A 26090-nucleotide genomic window follows, 5' to 3' on the forward strand; every position below is an offset into this window, starting at 1 on the left:
CCCATACCCAGACCACTCTTTCTCTACTTCAGAGTCTAGATTTTACCATTAATATCACCAAATCACATTTAGTTCCTCTACAGATGCGGCCTTTCCTAGGGTCAACCCTAAGCTCAGTTGAAGTCAAAGCCTACCTCAGCTAATGAAAGGCCAGGTCTTTTCAGCAGCTTACCTCTCCTTTTCAGCCAAGTCATCCTCTCCAAGTCAGAAGAGTATTGTGCCTACTGGACATTATGGCATCCTGCATCGGCATATTGCTGCATGCCAGACTACACATGCTTCTGCTTCAACAGTGCCTTGCAGCACAACGGTCCCAAGTGCAGGGTCATATGGAGTTTCTATTATTGATAGAAGGTAGTGCGCATCGCTCTCTGCAATAGTGAAACAGTAACAATGCATTGAGGGGCTGACCTTTTTAAGACGGACGCATCACAAGTCATGGGAGCACACCTCAATCAGATGACAATACAGAAGTTGTGGTCCCACGAACAGCAGAGACAGCACATGAACAAACTCAAGCTCTTAGTAGTCCAGTTAGCCCTCAAAGCCTTTCTCCCAGTGATTCAGAGCAAGGTAGTCTTAGTCCGAACAGACAAATTGACTACTGTGTGCAATCTACAGAAGCAAGATGGAACCCACTCACTCAACCTCTCCCTATCAGCCCAGACAATTTGGCTTTGGGTCCTCGGCCACCACATCCACCTAATGGTGGAATATCTACCAGGGGTGGACAACAACCTAGTAGACCTGCTCAGCAGGACTCACCAACAAGTCCACAAATTAGAACAAAGTCCTGTAGTTTTCAACAGTTACTTCCTTTGCTGGGGGACTCTGATAGACCTGCAAGCACAAAGACCACCATTATGGCCTTCTTTGGAAACATTCCACATTACGAACAGATGCTTACAGGTTAAGTCATTTTACCATACTTTGCACTCTTCTGTTATAATTTCTTTTGACAACTGGTCTACAGAAATTGTATTGCTGATAGCAGACCCTGTGGCGTCTTTGCTATCCCAACTCTGGCTATCACTGCCTTCTAAAAGGACTGTGGTGCAAAGAAGAGACAATGGGGGACTTCATCCTATTTTGGACAGAGGTCCCAATACTGTCTTCCTTTAAATTAGGTAATGTGTCTCCAAATTTCACCATTTGTCAGAAGCCAGAGGTTTGATGGTTTGACTTACAAAACCCTGTGTCACCATTTCACTGGCAGCTACCTTAATTCTTCTGTCAATTAAAGGGAGCAGCCATTGTAAAAAAAAGCAGTTATCTTTGCTCAGACCTGCATCTCTAACAATTAGCAACAAAAACGTTGTTTTGTTTGATGACGTGTTTAGATCTGTTGTGACATAATTCCCTGGAAAGCCCTTTTGAGGGCCTGGCTAGATGAGGGAGGATATTGGTGACTGAAGGAAAGCTGTCTTCACATACTACAAGTAGATTTATTTGAGATATTAAGGATCTGCTGAAGAGCAGTTGATAATCTAATTATATTTGTTTTAGCGCATTTCGTGTCAGTTTTTATAACCACAGTTAGGTGTCTGGTGACCTTAAACATAGTACACATCTTATAATTGGTGCTCACCTGGTGCACCAGTATCGGCTACCTCAGCAAGTAGGTAAATGACTTGGTATGCTGGAAGCTACACATGCAGTACAAAAGGCATTTATTATAATTCCTGTGCCAATGCCTAACCTACGAGAAATCTCTACAAACATCATATAGTTTTTCCTCAATGGACGCCCAACAAAATTCATGGATTTATTCCTTTCCTGGGATTGACAAATGGAGGTAGCACTCGGTACCTGACGAGGAGACAGTGTGAAATCAGGTGACATTATGGAATATCCTGGAACAGAGCCTAAGCAGACTTTGGGGGTTATTCTAACTTTGGAGGAGTGTTAATCCGTCCCAAAAGTGACGGTAAAGTGACGGATATACCACCAGCCGTATTACGAGTTCCATAGGATATAATGGACTCGTAATACGGCTGGTGGTAAATCCGTCACTTTTCCGTCACTTTTGGGACGGATTAACACCTCCTCCAAAGTTAGAATAACCCCCTTTGTGTACAGTGCACAGGATTCAGGATTCATGTGACCACTGGTGGCCATTGGAGTAGTTTTAGAAGTGATTTTATCCAAATGTGCCCTACAAAGACTGAGAGACGTTCTTGCCTTCTGATTTTGTAGTCTTCTCATCCTGGCTTGTTTATTTTGCACACAGTCAAGTGTTCTTTGAATACCACTTGTTTTAATATTTGCTCATTGGAGATGCTGCTTGGCCATCGGTAAAGACCAAGATACCTAAGAGATTATTTACATTCAATGTATACTGACTTTTGTGATATGAAAGACTGCAATTACCAGAATGCTCTGGGGTCTATCTGTAGACCATCATCTGAATAATAAGTGGCAGATTTATATTTTTTTAGTGCAGCACAGCAACAAAAGTTATGCACTGGGGAAAAAATCAATGCAGAACCATATTTGTATTGGAAGTGTAACTTTCCAGTACAACATCCTATGCCTAGCCAAATTCATATACTTTCCATACAATGAATGTGCACTGCACAGGGTAACACATATGCAGTGTGTGAAATGTTTAGAGAAATAAAAACATTTTACACGTTATTGCCTACTTCAAGGTGCGGTAAAACTATGGGTGCTTGAAAGGATCTTTCATTTCGTACCCCATTAATAGAAAGAAGCAGGATAACGCCACCTTTACAGAGCAAAATACCAAAAAAAACATCGTGCTGCTATGCACGAATTTGGGCTGGTGCAGAGTCTTAGTAAATCTGCCCTCGAAGCGCAAAATATGTTTTATCTGTGCACACTCACACCTCTTTTGCAAATATTTTATGTCCAGAAAAATTGTGTTAGGCTCGCTTCACAGTGCATTGTCTCTGTAAGTGTGACTTATTCATGTGGCAACGTGACCTAAACTTTGGAGATTTCATTTAAAATCTATAAGGACCCATGCTGGCATTTTAACAGGACAGTGCAGGAGCAGTAATAAAAAATGTTCGGCAGCATTCATTCAGTGACGAGAAAGCTGCTACATACACCTCCTTAACTGGTGCCGCCCAATGAGGATAACACAGTTGTTTTGGGATGCACTGGGTCAAGAGCTAGACCAGCCTTACCAGACATTCAGGGGATATGAATTGGAGATGGATATTTCTGACCATTGGTAAAGTGGTTGAGTAGTTGTTAGAAGAAGTTAACTGTTATTAAAATATATTAAAAGCTGATGTTTGGTATCGGCTTGAAGTTTCTCATCACTGACATTTATATTGCATCCATGTCCTTAAAACCTAGCTCTGGAGCCTCTAAAGCTTGGGTTGTAATATTGTTTTCGGTATGTGATCAGACTTTGCAATGCCAGCCAAATCCTGTCGGCCTTATTTCCCTTATCAACTGAGCTTAAAATTGCTTTGTGGGTGCACTCCCTCAATGTAGAGACATAAAGCCTCTTGGGGATTGTAAGCCCATGACACTGAGGTGAGTAGAAGAAGCCAAACACACAGCAAAGAGTTAAACAGTAGTCTTGTTCATACTTGGCGCAGAATCTTTTACCTGAACCACCCGGAAACCACTAAAACATTCTTTACATATAAGTTCAAATTGATAGTTGTGACATTGACGAAAAGTCAAATCTTTTCTCTTTGAAATCTGCGATAAAGCCTACTTTTAAACTAGGTTTATGTGTTTGCACCTGTGAAATGAGGAAACAAGTGACAATATTTGTAGAAGACTGAGATGATTGGCAAAGGGAACCGTAAAGTTCAGTGCGGTTTTGAGAATGACCAAAAATAAGCAGATGATCTCCATCTCAAGTTCATTATATGTCAGTGTTGCTCATACATGTTCTTGATGGAAATGCACAAGACCTGTTTGGATTTTAGTATTCTGTGAGTTTAAGGATTACCCATAGTTCTATAGACTCATCTCTCCAGTTAACCAGAAGCTTTGTTCCCAGTGTTCATTCAGGATTTAAGGTGTTCTTCAAATCTCTTACTAAGCAATACCGAAAAAAAATATATGACTGTCACTATTTTCTTATTCAAAATGTTGACAGCCTCATATGTAATACTGGTCTGTACTTTTATTTTTGAAACCTCTTTCCTAGCAATTTAAGTTTAATCTGTCTTTATCCCACATGGGGCCACATGCACAAAGCTGTGTGTTTGCAATTTCCTAATAGCAACTTCGTGTGATTCGCTCTTAGGAAATCGCAAACAGCTATGTACAACATTGTGTTTTACTCTATTTGCGATTCCCAATGGGTTGCAATTGCCCTACCTCATTAATATTAATTGGGAATCGGTAAAAACAAAGGGATGGTGGCCTGCTGGGGACAGCAGACCACCATGTCTGTGTACGCTTTTAAATAAAGCAACAACTTTTTATTTTAAAAATGCAGCCTGTTTTCCTTAAAAAAACGGGATGTATTTTAAAAACAAAAATTAAAAGTTCTCTTTTCATTTTTTAAGATTAGGCAGTAGTCCCTGGGACCACTACCTACTCGTAAAAAATATTTGCACCCACATTCATAAATAGGAAGGGGTCCCTTGGGGACTCCTTCCCATTTGCGAATGAGTTACCACCAATTTGAAATTGATACTAATCTGTGAATTTTTTGTGACCGCATTTCGGTCGCAAAACATTCTTACATGCCACTGCAATTCGGTATTAGGAAGAGACGCCCGGAACAAGCCCCTTTCTAACACCGAATCGCAAAACCCAAATTGTGATTCGGTAACTAGTTACTGAATCGCGATTTGGGTTTTGTACATCCCAAAAATAAACAATTTTTCCAGTCGCAAACGGGCCGAATCCGCGAATCAGCCCATTTGCGACTGGAAAAAAAGCTTTGTCTATGTGGCCCTGAGTCTCAAGGTTACCATTGCTTACTTGTCAAACTTCTTTCCACATGCACTCACCACAATCTTCTTTGCAGATGTTGACGAATGCGTTAATAACTCCACATGTGGCACTCAAGGCTTCTGTGAAAACACAGAGGGCTCCTACCGCTGCCTCTGCTACCAGGGATACCAGGACTCGCTCGATGGGAAGGGGTGTGTGGGTGAGTCATGTTTTTGCAATTTTTCTGTGCAGGCCAACTGCCTTGCTTTAACAACCATTGTTTTCTTTCAGCATGAATAACTTCTGACTATATTTTGCTGATGTCTTCTGGAACTCATAATAATGTACACAGTAACACTTTTTAAGCAGATAGCCACAGTTCTGTACTCAATAGGTATAGGTGTCCCAAGTGCCATGGCAGCTGAAACTCCCACGCTGATTATCTTAATTTTTAAATATTTTGTTTAACTTGTATTTGGGATTGTATTGAGTTACAAACAATAACATACAAACAATTTCTCACACAACAGTGCAAAAAGAAGGCGTTTCAGTATATACAGTTTTTAGGCTTTTGCTAAGTGCTGTTAAAATTATTAGCAGGTCTGAAATGAGTAAAGAGCATGTAATTATGTACAAAACAGTTATATCATTTCACATTGTGATTTCTGCAAGTGCTCCTGTTTGGTGATTCATCTTCTGTACCTTTCTCTTAGGTGTTCTTCACTAGGTTCCATTGTTTTAGCGCATCCATCTGTTTGTCGATCTGCTTGTAGCAGGTACTGGTGTATTGGCGCCCATATAGCTTTAGGTTTGTTTTTTAGAGGCATCAGCTCCCGGTATGATTACAGTTGCTCATGACAGTATGCTTCGTCTTGCAACCAGTCTGCAACCCTTGATGTCAGTCCTCTTCCCCATCTCATTGCAACGCTGCATTTGGGCAGCACTAAAAGCGTCAGTGTAAGCTTTCTGTGTGTCGGGGACAAGCTTTTAGCCCATCCCCATGGTGCTAGGAGTGATGTCTGACATCATTTTCTCTACTTGTTTCCAGTAGGGATTTATCACTGTGCATTGCCAATGCATGTTGAGAAGGCCTGTTTTGAGTTCCTTACATCGTGTGCAGTGTGCTGTTTACCGGAGCCCTTTTCTGTGCAATTTCTGTAGAGTACAATATAACCCGTGGGTAAATGTGCAGTGTATTAATCTAATTTTAAAGTTAGGAGATAATTCACCTGTTTGTTTACAGCAGGAAAAAGAACCACTGCTTACCTGTAATTTGCATTTGCAACTCGGCTTCCTAATTCTGTTAAGACATCAGTTGACAGATCAGGTACATTTTCTGCATGGCACTGTAGATGTGTGACACTAGTTTTTGGGGGATGGTGAAGCCAGAACACTCTCATGTATGGTAAATGAAGGTGTTGAGGTTGGAAAGCAGACATCTCGCTTGTGCAGGCCTCTCTAATCCTGTAGTATTCAAATATGGCTAGGCGTGCATTTGCTTCATGTATCAGTACGGTCTCTGGCAGATGAAATGCTCCTTATTTGTATAATTCATCTAAGCATTTTAGTTCATTTGTCCCAAGTGCCTAGTCGCCTGCAGGTCGCACGCTTTGGGAATACTCGGGTTGAAAGTGCTAGCGCGCCTGGTCCTTAGTAAGTAAATTTACAAGGGGACGCGTATAGATCAATGAACCTTTTGATTCGCATGGAGTATCCTAACTACGGGGTGACCAATGTTTGTCATAATTCGATAAGCAAAAATCAATGACCATTAAGCAAATCATTAATCAACAGTTAATACACATCATACCATGACCTTACAGTCATGAATAAACACAACTCAATATAAGTTTTCGCAATTTTATTTCCCTATTAGTTACAATACTAAATTATGAGATTAATTCAACTTTATTCAAATTAATCAAGTCAACATATAAACCAAAGATGAATACGTCAGCATGAGTAGCGGAGTTCAGCAAATCACTCCGTCAATCATTGTCACTGTATATGTCAACGTCTCAAATTAGGAACCTCATCTAACCCAGATTAGCATTAGCATGTGGGACTTCATGCGAAAACAATCTAGAGCACGAATTTCGAAAAACATCTAACTAAGAGAAAAATTATTAGACAGCGTAGTTGGTACCTAGAAAGAAAAGGCACAAAAGTAATTCAGTCACATTGTCATAGCTACCTATCCACGGTATGGATCAGTAACAAAGTCAGTCTTCGTCTTCAGGTCATCAATCGATCAGCATTGCATCAGGCTCTCAAGAGCATGAGCCCAATGACAGAATCTCGAATATCTTCTCCCTCAATATCGCATCAATTTCGGTATAAGGTCTCTCCTCCGACATCTGCCCCTAACATCTCTCTCATCCATCTGATGTTTTCTCCCTTTGTCACAACATTATATCAAAGTCACCCAGACTATCCCCCAATTCCTTATTGGTCAGTTAATCACCAGTTATGACTCTATCCAATAGTCAGGTTTTCAAATCTATGTATTCTAGTATTACACAATTCTCAAGGTGTCGATTGGTTCACTGTACGATGTCCTCATCATCCGGCTCATCAGGTATCGAAAATGTTGCATCTTCTTCTCCAGTCAGTGTCTCTATTATTCGAGTCCTGGGAAAGTACTTCCCATCTGCTTCTCACAGTCCTTGATACATTTTAATCCCTTCATCTTCTGTCTGTCGGTTCATCGCAGAGTATTCTAGCTAAGCAGACTTTATTAAACAACAAGCGATTCATGGTCAGTTCAGCACATTAGCTTCTCTACATTGCATTATTATTCAGCTTCTGCATGAGGCCTGGCAAAACTAGGCCACAACTTCGGCTAAGTTAGCTCTACAATATAATGCAAAACATACGTTATATATCTCAATATGACATATTACTACATAATTATTATGCATTTTCAACATTTCACATATTTTAGTCATTTTTAGTATAATTCGTGAATCTTGATGACCACTCTCCGTGGGCACATTTTCAAATGTGCACATTAATTTCCTACGTTAATTTGATTTCTATCATTTTCTTTATTCAAAATACATAAACATTCATTAATAATTTTTAATTATTATATCTGCTTCAGAAAAAGGTAGGGGGAGTGCTGTGAACATACAGCACAATGAATTTGGCGCGTTGTTTGGATTTATGCCAGGCCCATGTCATGCATTTAGTGGTGTCAGTTTTGTGGTAGGGTTTTTGCTTCTATGCAGATCAGTGTTAAGGTGCATCCGGTCTAGGGTGGCTTCCACTGCCACATGGGGTCATAGAGCGTTGGGAGTCGCCAGTAGTGCATAGATTGGACCTGTGCACTTAGGTAATGTAGCTGAAGGGCAGGGACTGCTTGTCCCTTCTGTTCATAGGGTAGTGTGAGTATTTGCCATTTCAAACGGGGCTGGTTGCCTGCCCAAGGCAGCCATGTCAAACAGATTTTTATTTTTGCAAAGAAGGCTGCGTTGAACAGGCATGGACATATTGTTGAACTACTGTTTTTGGTATGTAAACCATAGGTGCTGTCTATGTGACTAAATTGTCACAGTGCCCCTCTGCAAGCCTGCCTACTTCAGATTCTATTTTCCAATGAATCATTCCTCTGACCAGCAATAAATATTAGTATTTTTTTCAAAGAAAGAGGAATCCTGTTTCTTTTTGGAAATATTAGGTCCTTCAAAATATGAGCTGGTATCTTTCACTGCTGAAGTTTAATTTACCATTCTTAAGTAATTTTTTAAACACCAGTAAATTTTACAATGTTATTCTAGGCAAAGAAAGCATAGATCTGATATATAACATATAATGCAGCATTCAATTCCTTCCTTAATTGTAGCTACTTAAAGAAAATGATCAGTCAATGTTGCATCCACGACATGTCTATCTCCAGGTAAGGAGAGCTGAAGTCTGGATTTGGTGGGTGAGAAGATTGAGACAACTGCAAAGACACCTTTCAAACTTCACAGTATAAAAAGAGGATCACACTCGTTGTGTACGAATAAAAATTATAATCAGAATCTGTTTACATTAACCAACAGATTTTTATAGGAGACAATTCACCACAGAACATGTAATTCTACAACATACATGGTTTGGAATTACGAGATTTAGATCAAGAGTACACTGCTGCATCGGAAACATAACTCTTCATAGTCAGCACCAATTTTTGACAAAGTGTAGATGGCACCTAAAAAGAAAAATAATAGTGCTGACATTGGTAATGCTCACATAATGAAACCTCAAGTTAGACAGAAAGACAACTCCCATGAATGCCGATTGCAGAAGCAGTATACCATTTGAACAGCAGCCGCAAGGTCAATGACAACCCTTTCATGTTGGAGGAATGGGTAGAGGCTACATGATAAGAGACCCAGCCACTACCAGTACATGATGCTATATTTGTTCTTCCATTCGTGCCATCCTTGTTACGGTTGATGTCTGAGGTCCTTCCCTACCAATGAAAATATGTTAGCTTCTACCAGTGAGAGACTTAGTAAAGAAAGGATATTGAATAGTATTTGTAAGGATACTGCAGATTTATGAGTCCAATTACATGTGTGTAAAAGAAAATCACATGCTTCTACTCATGCAAGCTCTTCTACAAAAGCTAACCAAAGAGTAAAATTAGAAGATATACTAAAGTTATTTCCTGATTCCAAAGAAAAATAATACCCTCATACAAATTTTTAGCTCTGTAGCCACTTAACATATATACAAATACTATCACATTTAAGAGGACAACCTTGCAATATTTTATGCCCTTGTTAGAACAGGGCCATATCTTTACAAAAATCGACCTGAGAGATGCCTAATTCTTTTGTCATCATGTATCAAAAACATTTGATACAACCCAGATATGTGTAAGTGGCAATCATTGTCAATGCAAAGATCTACCATTTGGAAACAGGTTAGCACCAAGAATATTAAAAAATGGTAATAAGCCACGTTTATGTACCCATACCTGGTCATTGACTGGTAAGGGGAACTTTTTTCAGCAGTTCCAGAACTGCACAAACAGTGTCAAACAACTATTAGGCCTTACAATCAAACTTGAAAAGTAATCTCCATGCCCACTCTGCTCAAATTCCTAGGTGTATATATTCTGTAAATTCACTACGTAAGTGGCGGCAACTCCCACAGGATTAAAGTTTCTCACCTTTTGAAACCAACACTCATCTCTGACCTTGAGCACTCTAATAAAACTTTTAGAAATGCGGGCATCTTCTATACATCTGATACCAAATGCACAATTATAAATGATACAAATACAAAAGTGGATCTCCAGTCAGTAGGTACAGTAAAGGAAGTCTGAAATGATCAAGCTGTTGTAAATTAGCAAGTGGTCAGAGTTATGAAATGGAGGAACAAAGTTAACATGACTGTAGGTAGGTGGTCACATTTATGGATCATGTTCTACCTTTGACCATCACAACAGATACTTCTCAGGCAAGCTGAAACTTTAGTGGCTTCTGGGTCACAAAAGAACCCCAACAACATATTGGATTAATGAAGTTGCAAACCATGGGGGTTATTACAACTTTGGAGGAGGTGTTAATCCGTCCCAAAAGTGACGGTAAAGTGACGGATATACCACCAGCCGTATTACGAGTCCATTATATCCTTTGGAACTCGTAATACGGCTGGTGGTATATCCGTCACTTTACCGTCACTTTTGGGACGGATTAACACCTCCTCCAAAGTTGTAATAACCCCCCATGTGTCTTCCAATGTCTGTTCACAAGAAGAGGATACCATATTGACACTCATCAGCATTTGCAACAGAGTACCAGGTTCAACAAAATCTAAATCAGACCCTTTATTCAATAACAGCTATTACAAAGTGACCACAAGGGCTGGCAAATACTCATGTGAAAGCAGGTTAGGTAGATTATGGCACTGCTCCACTGTGATAAGAGCTGCTCTAAAGCCACACTGAGCTTCAGATACAATCCCACTAAATGGTGAATCAATATGCATTCACTTTAACAGTGTAGCCAATGAGTAATAAAGAGTGATAACAGTTATGATCTCCACTGTTGCCTTTCTTGAAGTGTAAAATGATGATGGATTGCAAGCAGGAAGACGGTAGAATTGAAGAACATGAGGAATTAAACATCTTAGCTTGCAACAGGGCCCATAGTTCAGTGCTGTTTTGAAATAAGTCCATAGATTTCCCGTGAGGACAAGAAGCTTTATCCAAAGGGTATACTTTATGCCTTTTTTCACCTCCAAGAGAGAAAGTTAAAGATTAACACATGATGAATAAGAGGTGATGATAAAGTAATCTGTCAGCTAAGCCATATACAGTTTTAAAATAATTTACTGAGAGATGTGTACATCTAAGTTCGCGGTTACAGGGCCCTTTTGAAACATCAGACAATTAATTGCCATCCAGAAGAAGGCCACATTTTTTTGCCACAACAGTTTTCAACTCGATGTACGTTTTATTACTAATTATTACTAATTATAGCCTTGTGTTCTTTACTTGCTCTTTTCTAACTTAGAGCAAGTGACTTCCTCATGGGCACGTAGTGAATAGATTTAGGCAAAATGTAGGTTTGTGTTAGCCACACTGCAGGATCTATCAAACTACCTCCAAGTTTTATAGTTGAAATAACTATGTGTACGTGGTAGGCCACTAAAAATAGTGCAAATAATAGAAGAAAGTGATGAAAACGTTTCCAGTACTTCAGCAGCTGCATCCATGTTGCCTGAGCAGTGAGTGATATCCTGTAGTACATCAGCAACTATCTGTTCTGTTGTTCTGTTACCAGAGCTGGACCCACCGTCTTCTAGTTGATGTGTGATCATCCGTTTTAGCTACCTCATTTTGTGAGATTAACAAAGCTGTAATCTCAATAGAACGGTATACATATAAATTAATAGTAATGTGTCTATGGTCACTGAAAGGGCTACGTGCAACTCTATGTTCAGTTATCTCTCCTAACAACTTAATTAATAGATGCAAATACATAATCGATGATATAAGGTCTGTCTCTTTCAGAAAAAGTTGAACGGTATGGACCTTTGTTAAAAATTATCATTAGCCTTGCCTAAGTTTAAGCAATATACTCTTTGAGGATGCTACCTGCACAAGTTTTGATCTAATGTTGTGTGGCCAGTTGATCTAAAAATAGGCAAATCCGTCAGTAAGTTATCAAGTTTCACATTAGAATATCAAACAATAACTATGAAAGGAGGTTGCCTGTAATATTTGTATCCTTTAAACCCTGATCTAGAGAGTACACTTGATAGCTTTTGTAGATTCACAACATCTGAACATGTGAAATTGTCATTATAAAAATTACTAAATAAGTTACCCCAAATTTTCTAAATGTTAGTTCCAATACCTTAGCATTGTATTCTTCTATATGTCTAGCAATCACAAAACAGCTTGTAATAACTGCAGTCCAAATTAGTAACCTTCATTAATTCTTATGAGAATCGCATTGGTCACACACCCACCAATGTATATGTTATGTCAGAAGTTGCAAAAGACTCTTGCAAGACATTGATATTAAACTAGTGAATATATTTAAGCCAATTATTGTTGGATAATTTGAATTTCAGTATTGCAATGTTCTTAGAACTGAAAAACTGACCATAGCTGGCAACTACGTTTGGGTGATATTATTAGGAGCAGAGATTAAATAATGATTATTAATGCTATTCAATGTTTTAAGTGAATCATGAGGTAAAAATCTTTGGAGGTAGACACACCAAATAAAACAACGCACATTACATGCTCTGATGATTTAGGCTCATCAGTGAAGCCCAATGATACAGCATGAATACGACAACATAGATGGGGGCTCCTATTTACAAAATGAAAGAGGTTTTCTAGTAGGCATGCACATGCTGACATATACTGCAGGAGTTTTCATGTACTTTCAGCTGCTGGGACTGTAGGGACTTTTGCAATTGTGATGCCACAAACCCGGAAGTTTTGAATCCAAAAGTGTCTTGGTCTCCGCTGCTCTTGTTTTTTGGTCATGGTTGTCCCACTTTTTCTATGGTACATTTTCATAAGAACGCAATCAAATAAGGCAACATTGCATTCTCATGAACACGTTTTACATAGATAAATCAAAGTATGAACCCAAATTTTGCAGATTTTGGTGGCACATGTTCAACATATAGTAGGAAAACTATGAAGAAAACACACAGGGCCTGATTTACAATGGTCCTCCGGATTCATTGCAGAGATTTTGCTTCAAGTGCAGAGACTCCCCCATGAATGCGGGGCCTTGGCACTAAGTGCGGAGGCCCTTTCTGAATCAGGCCCTCAGTCTTTGAGAGGAATTGAACTGACACTTCAGTTTTGCTAATGAGAATATCATAAGAAGATAGAACAAGGGCCAACTCTAACAAGAAAAAGTACTATTGAACACCTTAAGTGACTTATCTAAGGCTGTCAGATAATCATCTGTGAATATGGTCATTAAACATTACCAAGTTGGTGTTCAGTCAAGACAGGAAGCAAAAGTGGAGCAACTTGTGCCAAAGCATTTATTTGCTACCACTAACACTCCACACCCACCACCGTATAGGGGTATATTTGTTGTACAGCATATTAATCTTGAATATCTTCTCAATGCAAATGAAATAGTTACTTATCTATAACAATAGTTTTGCATCTAGAGACTGTTCTAAATTTATTTTAAACCCTTCTGACTTCCCAGTAAAGAGGATTAGTACACAGTTATTAATATGTAACTAAGCCTTTTCAAAATCTTGTCCTCACTCTACACGACCAACGAAAAATAGAATCTATCAATGGTGGTCATGCAATTGAACATTGTAATCTTAAAGTTAACATAATACAATTGTTGATGTTGAGAAAAAAATATTTTGCAGACAACAATTTGATTGTGAAGCAATGCACAGAAAGGTATTCCAGAATAGTCTCCAATTGCAGACTATTGTTGCAATTGCATTGGCACTGTAAATGTTAAATGATGGTCCCAACAAGGTCTTTAGAGACCAGGGATATTGGTGGGCAACAAAATTGAACCCCAGTAGAACATGAGGGGCAACCCAAAAGAAAATCAAGTCGTAGGTTAACCATATGTGATTGTGGCCCTCACGGGCGGTCGCCAATGCGGGTGCACTCCCGCGGGGTCTATTTGGAGATCCCCGCTGGGCCGGCGGGCAGAAAACTGGTTTCCGCCCGCCGGCCCAGTGGGGATCTCGGCCGCAACACGGGAGCCGGCTCCAAATGGAGCCGGCGGTGTTGCGGCGGTGCAACGGGTGCAGTTGCACCCGTTGCGCTTTTCACTGTTTGCTATGCAGACAGTGAAAAGCTCCATGGGGCCGTGGCAGGAGGCCCCGCGACTCCCCTTTCCGCCAGCCTTTTCATGGCGGTTCATACTTCCATGAAAAGGCTGGCAGGAGGGGGACTCGTAATCCCCTGGGCAGCACTGCTGGGGGATTACAACCGCCGGGACATATGTGGCGGAAAACCGCCGGTCCCGGCGGTGCGACCGCGTCGTAATGCCTGAGTTTGTACCACCAGCCTGTTGGCGGTACAAAGTCTTTGACCGCCAGGGTTGTAATGAGGGCCTGTGTCTCTTGTTATGAATTTAGGCCCAAACATATACTTTTTGGTGCAAAAAACTGCGCTAATGCTGTTTTGCATCAAAAAGTATAGCGCCGGCTTGCGCCATTCTACAGCGCCAGACGGGCACCATATATAAGGAATTGCTTAAACCGGCGCTAAGCTTGGGCTAGCATAAAAAAAAGATGCTATCCTGGTGGTGGTGGCAGTATGGGAAAAGGGGGTTTTGCAACAGAAAAAGACAGTAACCAGCCTACCGTCATTTCCTGATGCACAACCGCCCAAAATTGACTCCTGTAGTAGTAAAGACAGGAGTCGTGCCCACCACCCCAGTGGCCAGCACAGGGGACCAGTGTCCCCTGGGCATGGCCATTACACCCAGTTCCAGGTAGGGGACCCATGTAAGGGCCCCAAATGGCCCTTTATTATAATCTAGGTGGGTGGGGGTGTTCCTGGGGCTTTTGTGTGGGCACCTGTGGGTCCATTCCATAGTGTTTGGCCATGGAAATGGGTACACAGGTCCCCTTACGACCCTGGAATTAAAATTACTTAGGTTCGCCTCCCATCATTGCAACATTTTTGTATGGGGGGGGTAAATATGGCGCTACGGGCTTTGAGTCATTTTTTTAGACGGGAATGTCTACATTGCATCTCATTGATGCAAGGTGGGTTCACGCATCAAAAGAAATGGCGCTAACTCTAGTATTTTGATGCTAGATGTGTCTAGCGTCAAAATATAAATATGAAGTTAAGTTTGTGCCGTTTTAGCACAAAAAAATGATGCTAAAACGGCCCAAGCTAAATATAAATATGCCTTTAGTTTGTTATTTAGTTGATTGAGTGTGGGGAATGTGTTTAGTTCCTTATGTTCATGGTCAGAAGGCTGCCACTCAAGTAGAAAAGTTACTCGAGCTGCTGCAAAATGAGCTTGAGTAGCAGCGCCCTCTGATGCACAGCATGGTACTGTTCACTCTTATTTGAATTCTACTGTATGGCAAGTTCAGTGTGAAGGGGATTGTGTCATGATTTATGTATATGCCAGTGCTACTTTATGAAGTGGAGCTCCAAGTTTCTTACTGTAAGAAAGCTGGATTTGGTTAGTGTGAGGCCTTTTCAATTTAATTTTGGACTGAAGTACACTTAAATAATGGTTGGTCTGTACATGCTTACTAGCTGAACTACCTCTGTCTGAGCAGTAGGCAGTGTGGGATTGGTCTAGGATAACTGCTTAGTCTCAAGAGGTGCCAAAATATTGGCCAGACTGCTCCACAGCAATACGACGTCTTCCAATTGTGTGCTTGCGTCTATAAACACATGAACTTCAGCAGGAAAGCTGACTATTTCAAAATTATAGTAAAACCTTTTGGATGCAAAGCAGCTGTTCTTGAAATTAAAGAAGATTGTTGATAAAATACATTTTTCACTGTCAGCTATTTGAAATGCTCTTGGGAGAGTCTGATGAAGAGTAAAATGTAACTGTTTACTAAATATACCTTTTGGCACAAGGCAACTGTTTCGGTGAGTGTTCGTTTTCTCTTATAAAGACAGTGCCAAATGTGAAAGAATGCGTTCATTATTTCTGGCAGGAATTCAGAGAGAAATACAAAAGTGACGCAGTTGAGTGGTTTTATGACTCTCATTTAGTGTGAATGCTGCTGTCTTCAAGGTTTTTGTTTCTCTGCAGTGCAACTCAGTTTCTGCTTAACCTAGCTTATTTTGGTAGCAGTCTTGTGGTAATTACTCATTGGAGGATCTTTGTTATTTTCCAGTAAGTAATAGTGGGCGAGAAACCGGTGGATGAGGGGGGTGTTCTCTGTACCATAGAAAGTGCTGAAATCAATCTGTGTTCCTCTTTTTCCAGATGTGAATGAATGTGAAATTCTAAGTGGAGTCTGCGGAGAAGCCCTTTGTGAAAATGTGGAAGGTTCCTTCATGTGCCTGTGCTTGGATGAGAACCAGGAATATGATCCAATGACAGGGAACTGCCTCTTCCGCGAATCAGGAGGTAAGAGCTTGCAAAAAATATGATGCACAACAAGCTTTTAATTTAGTTCCGGGGTATTTCTAGCATTAAATTGCCGATCTCTTAAGCCAAGTGTCACATTCCTTTGTTAAATGAAGAAGTCCTGTTGACTTAGTCATATATGTCATGTAGATCAAAGACTAATAATAAGGTTAGCAAAACACAGTCAAGAAACCCCAAAAAATTACGTCACCAAATGCGTCAACAAGGAAGAGACAAAATATATTTTCAGCACCTATCAGGAAATTACCTGTCCAGATGTTCTTAAAGTTTTACTTTGCATTATGAAGCTTCGGAGATTTTTTTAAATTAAAATATAAAAAGTCTGGGACTTCATCTCATTCAGCCACATCCCTTCTTTGTTCTTTCTCTCAACATCTGCATATCTTCAAGGTTTCCTCTCATCTTTCAAACCAGTGGGAATTAAAGCATCTAACATCGAGGTGGAGCAGGGCACATGAAGCTATATGTTCGAGGCTGCTTACATGAGTGTGATATAAGAATTTATCTGCAAGAAAATTGTTCCCAGTCACAAGAAGCATGTAATTATCAGTGCTCTCCTGATAAAGCCAATAGAACAGCCTCAAGTCACTACTAGCTACAGACTAGTTGCTAGCCGGCCTTAACCCAGCATACTGCAGCAGGAAGAGATGACAAGGCAATTATTAGTATATGTGGAGCAAACCCACATTTTAAACCACCTACAGTAAGCTGTTAGGCCAGTCTGGAGTCACTAAACTTGTGACCATCATGAAGGACTTCCTCGTAACCCTTGAGAAAGACAAGTAAGCTGCTCTAAACCTCAACAGCTGAGAAGACTTTAATACAGTTGATGCTATTGAGAAGAGTAACATGGAGGGTTTACCGTCACCCTGCCTCTCAGCATCATTTAACACTCTACATGCTCCAAATAATTTTTCTACAACAACATCCTCCTGTTCACGAACAAATGCACATGGACAGTTACCAGCTACCATGCAACTGAATAAAACATCTGTAAGCCAGACAAAAACAGAACACAGACCAAAAAAACACCGAATACCCACAATACACGTTCCAGTTTTTCAAAAACAAGTTTTCTATGGCAGAATGAAACAACACACCTCTTCGCAAGTAAGAAATCTAGGGATTATATTGAACACTGACTTATCATTTGCACCTCAAGTCCTTAGTGCAAGGTTGCTAATATAAATCTATCTAGGCTTAGGAAAATGTATCCATGTCTCAAAATCAACTATCAGGTGGAGACAAAAAGTTCCTATTTGTAGATCTATGGGAATTTTCTAACATGGTCTGCACAGGGTTACAAAAAACACAGATTGTGAAGATTGTATAACATGGCAGCCAAACTATGAACAAATCTTAGGAAACACAACCTTGTTAAGCTGCCCTTGAAATCACTGCACTGATTCCTGTTGGGATGTGTCAACTAGAAAATTCTCTGTATAGTAAACAAGGCCTATTGGAACAAAAGGTCCAGTTTTTCTCAAAGCTTAACTCCATGCTACACTCCCCAAGTAATCTATGATTCTCTAACTTCACCTTATCACACAGGAGATTTTAAAATTCCCATAAAATGGCATTCAGTCACTAGGTATCCAGGGCCCTGGTCTCTGAAAGCCAAAATCAAGCATGAGATGAAAATTAGGCCACCTCCGGTTCAGGAAACTTCGGAAGACTGAGCTCTCCAGATTGCCATTCCACAGAAACAGACACAATGACCAAAGCAGCAATCAGACAGGGCTTCCACACTGTAATCCAACTAGACTCTACCTGCCCTAGCCCTATACCCCTTCTCCTCACTTTTACCACCTCCTGGTCACTATAGAGGTACATGTGTCGTTTTATAGCCTTTTTAAAAGAAAAGAATATATTAAGTTACTCACATGTAAGCCCTGGGTCCATTCAACTGGTCTGTAGTTAGTGCTATCAGTCACCTTACACTTTTTTGTCATTCAGATTCCAAAACTTTTAGTGGTACATTCTATTTGATGTGTAGATACCTACTTTGTTCTGATTGCCACTATATGTAGCTGCTAAATAACTGTCCACTAATAAATAGTGCAAAAAATAAATCATTGATGCTAGCATTTAAAAATGATATTTGATCTTCAGGAGAGTAATATTCCTTTTGAAAAAAATGTGAAAACATTCATTTTTGTTCTGATCTTCGAAAGTTCAGGAGTAACCTCTTAAGATATGATCTGCGTAACTATGGATGGAGGATTATCACTACAAATGAGGATGGTGTTTTGAAGGTTCCAAGTTTCAGGCCACCATGAATACAATCATACACACTGCTTACCTTTAACAGTGGCATCTAGAAAGGATAAGAGTGGACATTGAAGTGTGCCCTATGAACTTTTTTGGTGGTGATTTGGTATTGCACAAGGTTAATTTACCCTTTGTAAATAGTAGGGCTGTGAATATTGTGTACAAAGTTTGGAGACAATGCTTAGTTCATGACGTATGCCCGGCACAGGAATTACAGTGCTTGATAACCCAGCAAACCTCATATATATTTTCATAAGTAAAAGGACATTGAAGAAGGAGTCCTGAAGAAGGTGGTTTTGAGTCATTAAGGCCACAGAAACGTGCGTTGACCATTTGTTGAAGACACAGTGATGGAAGACTGAAGAGGGGTCTACTCTCTGTGCCTTTAAGAAGACACCGGGGGTAAGGGAAGAGTGTTTCGAGAATGTGTGAATGTCTGGTATGAATGCAAGAATGGTTTAGGTATTTTTTTTTTGTTTTGTCATGTTTTCATTAATTTCTCTTTGAGCTTGATGAAATTGATATGATGAAATACTGTGATTTTAATGGCACTTTGGAAGAAGTAACTATGTAGGAGGTTCAGATTAATGACATGTCCTATGCTATTAATTCTTATGAACAAAGTCAATGAATAAAATCATTTTTTGAAGTAATGTTGGGCTAGCAATGACTGCTGATTTATCATTCGTAAATTAAATAGGCTAGTAGGTTCCTGTTTGTGTAGTTTGATGTGTTGTTTCCCGTACCTGATCGTTAAAGGTATATTAGGGGTACCGTTTATGAAATAGTTTAAGTACGTCTTTTAAGTTCTTTGAACTAATACTCAATTTTTAGTGTTTTGCTGAAATCCGTGGAATGTTTTGTGTCACAAGAACTTTTGAACCCTTCTTTGATGCCACCTGGGTGGCACAACTGACTTAGTAAAATGTTCAAAAAATATATGGAGACAAATTACATATGCTAATGATTAGAAAATTCTCTTCTTGTTTTTTGTCAATCACGTACCTGTATAATGTCGACTGGTGCATCTCAGAGATTGAAAACAATTTGCCCTTGTTACTACTTAAGCATTTATTTCAGATTATGTTGCCTCATTTTGCAGCTGACAGCCAGACCAATGACGACTTAAAGGAATGTTACTATAACCTCAACGATGCAAACTTCTGCGACAATGTGCTGACGTCTAATATCACCAAACAGGAGTGTTGTTGCACCCTGGGGGCTGGCTGGGGAGACAACTGTGAAATCTTCCCCTGCCCTGTCGCTGACTCTGGTAAAGACAAGCTGTTTTAAGTGGTGGTGTTTGAGGGTGGTTGGATCTCTTCTCTTGCTTTTGGGGAGTTGTACACACGTAGATTTTAGACTGACGGGAGGAAGGTTGGTCACAGAGCCAATGTGTAGCATTCCAGCTCCAGCTTTGCTCAAATGAATTGTGGAGGTTGCGGAAGCATTTTGGTCATTTTTCCTTTTGGACTGCCACTATTAAATTCGTAATATTCTAACTATATTTTCATTACAATGTATTTTCCAAAACATCCATCCAATGCCAATTTTCGGTTTTCATGTGAGGTACCATGATTATTGAGCATGTGTTATGTTATATTATTTATATTTGTATAAGACACAGACTTCCAGCTGTGTTTTCTCATATCACGGACACCTAGAGGTGCCTCCCACAAGTAGCTGATGTTTCGGCCAGTGGTCCAATTCTCCAGTGATAATGTGACTAAAGTGTTGTACTCCACCTCTGGGGCAGGTGGCAATGGCTTATTAGGTTAACAGTAGGTGGCAGAGTGGTGTACTTTAGTTAATTTTCGACTCACCATATCAGCATACTTTAATGTTATTCATATGCCCCTTGTCCAGCAGTTAGAGAATGTCAGAAGGTAGCTTTGCTACCTGTGTGACATGTTTAAACTATTTTGGGTGTGTTTGTGATGCTGTTTGAAATTAATGTATTTATCATGACTTTTCTTTCATCTTTCATTCCAGCTGAGTTTAAAGCAATGTGTCCTGAAGGAAAAGGACTCATCCCTACTCGAGACTCAGCATATGATGACAGCACACCACAGTACGAAGGTCAGTGCCGAAAATGTGGCTCCCAATCAGTGTGGCTGTCAGCTTTTAATCCCTTATTGTTATAAATTGCATTTAATTTGTCTCTCACATCAACAAGCCTATACTCTCTTAATATGGACAGGAAATAAGTATAAGCAGAATTGTTATTAATAGTTAGGACCATATTGCTGAGATGCTGATACCTTTTCTCACCGTCACATTTTGTGAAAATTCTAAATGACTTGAACAAAAATCAGCTAGAGCTAGTGTGCATTTGCTACAGAACTGCTAGTCTTACGCTAGTCTTACAGCACTCAAGGGGTTTTAGAATTTGTGGTTTAAAATCATGATTTGGGTGTGTGGTCAAGGCCTGTTACTCTTACTACCCAGTCTGGGAAGTCCACACACACCTAGACCCCTGCGCTCGCAGTGGCTCCCTCACAACATTGCCCCTGATTGGGTGGGCAAATCCAGTATGGCACTCCGCTAGAAAGAGAATCCAGGCCTCCTTAGTGAAACTGATTTGTCACCTGGAAGTGGGAGACACACAGCCGTAGACCCCAAAATGACAACCAGGTGAAGGAGCGTTAGCAGAATAAATGAACATAGTCTGACAGGGATTGTGGTGGGGCCTTGTGGTCTCAGAAAAGGGGTAAAACCTCTCTTACTTCTGCTTCCAACAACAACCATGGAAGAGCTTGGTCCCCTTCATTATAAGTTACATTAAGTGTCAAACTGGATCGCTCATCTGAACAACTCTCACCACACTGCAATATCTCTTGGAGCCCTCAAACCCAGTCGGGACAAGGACATCAAATATGCTGATGGGCCTTGTCTACACTCCACACTGTGAGATGGGCAAAACAGCAAAGCAGCATCCTAGAGTTTGGTGCATCAGAGTAGGGAGTGCTGTGCCTGCTCCTCTGGGAGTGGCCGCACGATACTCAAAACAGAGAGTCACAGTCCAGGGACATTTCAGACAGCACTCCACACACACCCTTTTCTTGGGGCTCAGGGGTCTGAGGAAAGCTGGTGTTGGCTGCACTTTATCCCCTATGATTGAGGTTTCCAAGTTTGGAAACCATGTACTAAGGCCAATGAAAATGCAGAGGACTTGACTGGGCTCCGTGAGAGCCTTGTCCTCTAGGAAATACTCCAGAGAGCAACCTGGTGAAAGCTTCTGCATACGTTTGAGTCTCCACGGCTATATCAGCTCCATGGGAGCCTCCTCACTATCCCCATCAGTTAGACTTCCTGGAGGAGCCTGTGGCACAAAATTCATACCCTATGTAAACCACCAGCAGATGATCATTTTTCCTCAGCGGCTTCCCTTCATCCTGGGTGCCTTGGTGTGGGATCTTTGAATCTCCTGGCTTGCTGGCTTTCTTGATCACCATGTTTTGTCCTCTGGACATCACCCCCCCCCCCACACACACACAGTACTCAGCCAGATCTCAAACATCTGAATTACTATGGAAGGTCGATGTCCTAAATATTACTCCAACATCAAGACTTTCCTCAAACAAGCCCTAAAATGGCAGACAAAAGATGAACTGACACAGTTGGCAGAAGGAGAGGAATCTGGTGATCATCCTTCTTCAGGTCTTCCAAAAACTCAAGGAAGATATCAAGAGATTCAAAACTGTTCTTCAATATAGCCTACTGGCTATCTAACACGAAGTCAGTGAACTGGGAGAGAAGGTGTGTCAGGCTGAAATGACCATTGACACACATAGAGAAGAAAACAAATTACTACAGCAACTATTTCTTCATCTTGAAGACCAATAAATTTACCTGCAAGAAAAATGTTAAAACCTCGAAAATGGATCTTGCCGTAACAAAATCCACATCTGAGGCATTCCTAATGGTGGTCCTGTTACCAACCAACCATAATACTTGGCTGATCACTTCAATACCATACTCAAAAATCCCGGTCGCGACCCCACACGCAATGAGTGATACCCCTAACCACAGTGGGAAAAATAATGTTCTGTTCTGCATTCATTGATGCACCAATAAGGAGGACTTCATGTCCAAAAACTCTCCTTCCACCTTCCGGGGGCTGAGGCCATCTATATTTATCTGTTTTACAATCATTTTCAATAAAAGAGCCTCTAGTGCTACAGCTATTGCCATTCTGGCTCTATTAGAAGAAGAATGTGCATGGTATTACATAGATAAGAGTGAGAATTTTAGTCAAACCGTATCCCCCTGCAAAAGCTGAGTTTCCTGCAAGAAGTAAATATTGATGTTTGTTGCTTTAACTTACCCCAAGATGCTAATTTGTTTTGAAGGGTTATTAATGCCTCAAACATAATTGGTGACAACATTTAGTGCTAATTGATTAACCCTCACTGTATCATACCAGGAAAAAATGTAATGGCTGCTCATTTCTCATCAGGGCTGCAGATATGTGGTGTGAGAGTGTAGGTCTTCTGTGTTTTGCTTTTCCCTCCCCACCTAAATTCAAACTAAAAAATAATAACAATCAAAACAAGCAGTATAATTTACAGGGTTGTGGCTATGTTGACACAATCATAAGTTCTAAACTACCCTACTCTCACCCAGCATATGAAGTTGTAACTTGTAAGGCCTCAACTCTTGGAAAGTAGAAAGAGAGTTTTTCTGTGAGATGAGCTTTGTTGGTATTGAGTTACTATTTCAGGTCCAGGCCAGTTTCACCCATATCGCTTGTTCTGTGCAAGTATTCTAAATGTTAGGCTTTGATATTTGTAATCTCAGTGGCACTTGGACAGGAACCCCTGTTGTCTTTTCTGACTGTCTGTCAACCCAGCTCGTGGGCCGGCGTTGTCCCCGTTGGTTTTGCCATTATTGTTAATTGTTTCCAAAGTGTCATGAAGAAGGAAGTTGTGTGCTTGAAAGAGATTGTGCCTTCTTGCTGTGCCAGTGGGGTTACACCCTTCATTTCTTTTCACCCCTCTGCACCTCAACCTACCCTCACAGCAACTGATGGCGGGCTGTCTATCTCACTTGCTTCAGGAAGTGCAGTCCCCTTTGGCCAAAGAGGCCCAAGAGAGGGTTTCAGCCTTGGATGAAGGAAGTGGCTGTTACTCTTGCCATTTCTTTGTGCTGAAGAAGAACATAGGCCTTTGTTCTATTTTAGGACTTCACCCTCTCAACATCTTGCTTTAGAAAGACAGATTTGAGATGCTCACTCCAAGCCAGGTCTTGCCTGGCCTCGAACCTTGATACTGGATGGCAGCATTGAATTTGGAGGACACCTTTTTCCTCATCCCTAGCATGTGGGCCTTAGGAGCTATCTGTTGCTGACAGTGGACCAGGAGCACTTTCAGTTTCCTGTGCTCCTCTTTGGCCTCACTGTGCCTCTCAGGTGTTCAGAAAAGTGATGGCAGACTTTGCAGTGCATCTTTGGAAGTGTAGGGTTCTTGTCTTCCCCTACCTTGATAACCCACCTCCAAACTTAGGCGAACCGCTTAACATCTTTGAAGTTCACTATCAACATGCCAAACTCACACCTGACTCCATTGTGGAAGCTCCCTTTCATCAAAGCTATTCTGGACACAGTGCTGTTTTGTGCCTTCCACCAAGTGTGGAGATTACAGGACATTCGGGCTACAATCCTGGCGTTTCAGCCTCCTACTTGGATCTCAGGTAAGATGCCTCTGTGGCTGCTGGGACAGATGGCCTCCTGCATCCTGCTGGTCAAGCATGCCAGGTGCCAAATGTAGGTTCTGTGGAGAGATCTGAATTCTCGTAGGCACAGCATCAGAAAGAATACTCTGGCCATGTCCAGGTTTTGGAGGAGATTGCAAAAGCCTTACAGTGGTGGCTGCTGGACCTCAATTGGGTCAGTGGTAGATCTCTCTTCTTACTCCACCATTAGCTAACACTTTTGACGGATGCATCGGTTTTGGGTTGGTCAAGCCAACTGGGAGAGCTGGAGATCAGAGGCAACATGGCTCCACATCAATCTCCATGAGTTGTAGGATATCTGCTTGAAAGCTATCCTGTCACCCATCAAAGGAATTCTGGTTCAGGTGCTCACGGACAACACCACCCTCGTTGTACTTCACCTACAGGGTGGGGCGGGGTGTGGATCCTGTGTTAGGAGGCACTATACCTCTGGAAGTGGATGGAACACCAGGGGGTTTCCTAGTGGTACATGATCTTGCAGGATCTCTAAAAGCCAGGACGGATGAACTCAGCTGACGACACTTAAGAGAATCATAACTGGCAGTTGCACCTGGAGGTGGCACAATGTATGTTCCACAAATAGAGAAAACTTTGGCTAAATCTTTACACCATTGCAAAGTATGCACAATGTCAGCACATTTGCGTGCTGGAGTTTCCCAGACTGATCTTGCTCAGAGACACTTTCCATCCAGAGTGGAGCTCATGACTCCTGCATGACTTTCTGCCTCTTCCCCCTCCCTGAGTTCTGACGAAGATCAGGAACAACTGCGCCAAGTCACCCTAGTGGTACTGGATTGGGCCAGGAGAGTGTGGTACCCAGAAATCCTGGGCATGAAAATTTGTCCTTACTTCAGGCGCTGCTTCGGGGGATATATGTCGTAGCACCAGCAGTGAATCGTCCTGCACCCAGGCCTGTGCAATCTTCATCTCTTTGCTTGGAGATTGAGCGGTGATGGTTGACTGCATTCAACCCCCCTCCTGAGTCTGTGGATATCATCTTGGCAGCTAGATGTCTGTCCACTAAATCAGTATATGCCTGCAGTTTGGACAAATTTGTATCTCGCATGGTACTGAGCAGATAAACCCACTTCAGGCCAAATTTACAAAGTGTGCCTTTTTTTATTGTCCCACACGACGTAAGGACCTATGTTGGCCACAGTGAAAGGCTACCTGATACAGTCCTCATATGTACGCCCTTTGAACCTCTGCACAGCTGTCCATTGCGGCTTCTCATGCTCAAGATAGTTGTTCTCATCACCATAATAATGGTGCAGTGTGTGAGCAAGCTTCAAGCCATTTCTGTCAATCTGCTACACACAACTTTCTTTTCGGACAAATTGATCTTAAGCACCTGAGTCTCCTTTCTCCCGAAAGTGGTAACACCTCTTTATGTCAGTTAAATAATCACATTTCTGGCATTCTTCGCTCCACTTCACCATTCTGAGAAGAAGGAAAGGTTCCATGGGTAAGCTTCTAAAAGAGTTCTCAGTTTTTTACATTGCTTATGCCTAACGTCATTGGGTAGATGATCAGCCTTTTGTTAGATTGGGTGGAGTGAAGAAAGGCAAGGCAGTGAAGAAGAGAACCATCTCTTTTTGGATTGTGCTCTGTAGTAAAATC

The 26090-nt window shown here is 41.1% G+C and overlaps 1 protein-coding gene across 2 annotated transcripts in view; it reads left to right on the forward strand.

The window, feature by feature from the left end:
• Window positions 1-26090, forward strand: part of LTBP1 (latent transforming growth factor beta binding protein 1) — a 1022847-nt gene that overhangs the window by 912794 nt on the left and 83963 nt on the right. For both annotated transcript variants that reach the window (XM_069234696.1, XM_069234697.1), the window contains 4 exons: window positions 4970-5095; window positions 16302-16445; window positions 19840-20010; window positions 20730-20816. In XM_069234696.1, the coding sequence (XP_069090797.1) occupies window positions 4970-5095; window positions 16302-16445; window positions 19840-20010; window positions 20730-20816 (528 nt within the window). The remainder of the gene's footprint in view (window positions 1-4969; window positions 5096-16301; window positions 16446-19839; window positions 20011-20729; window positions 20817-26090) is intronic.

Source organism: Pleurodeles waltl, chromosome 5 (assembly GCF_031143425.1).
Source record: "Pleurodeles waltl isolate 20211129_DDA chromosome 5, aPleWal1.hap1.20221129, whole genome shotgun sequence".
NCBI lineage: Eukaryota > Metazoa > Chordata > Amphibia > Caudata > Salamandridae > Pleurodeles > Pleurodeles waltl.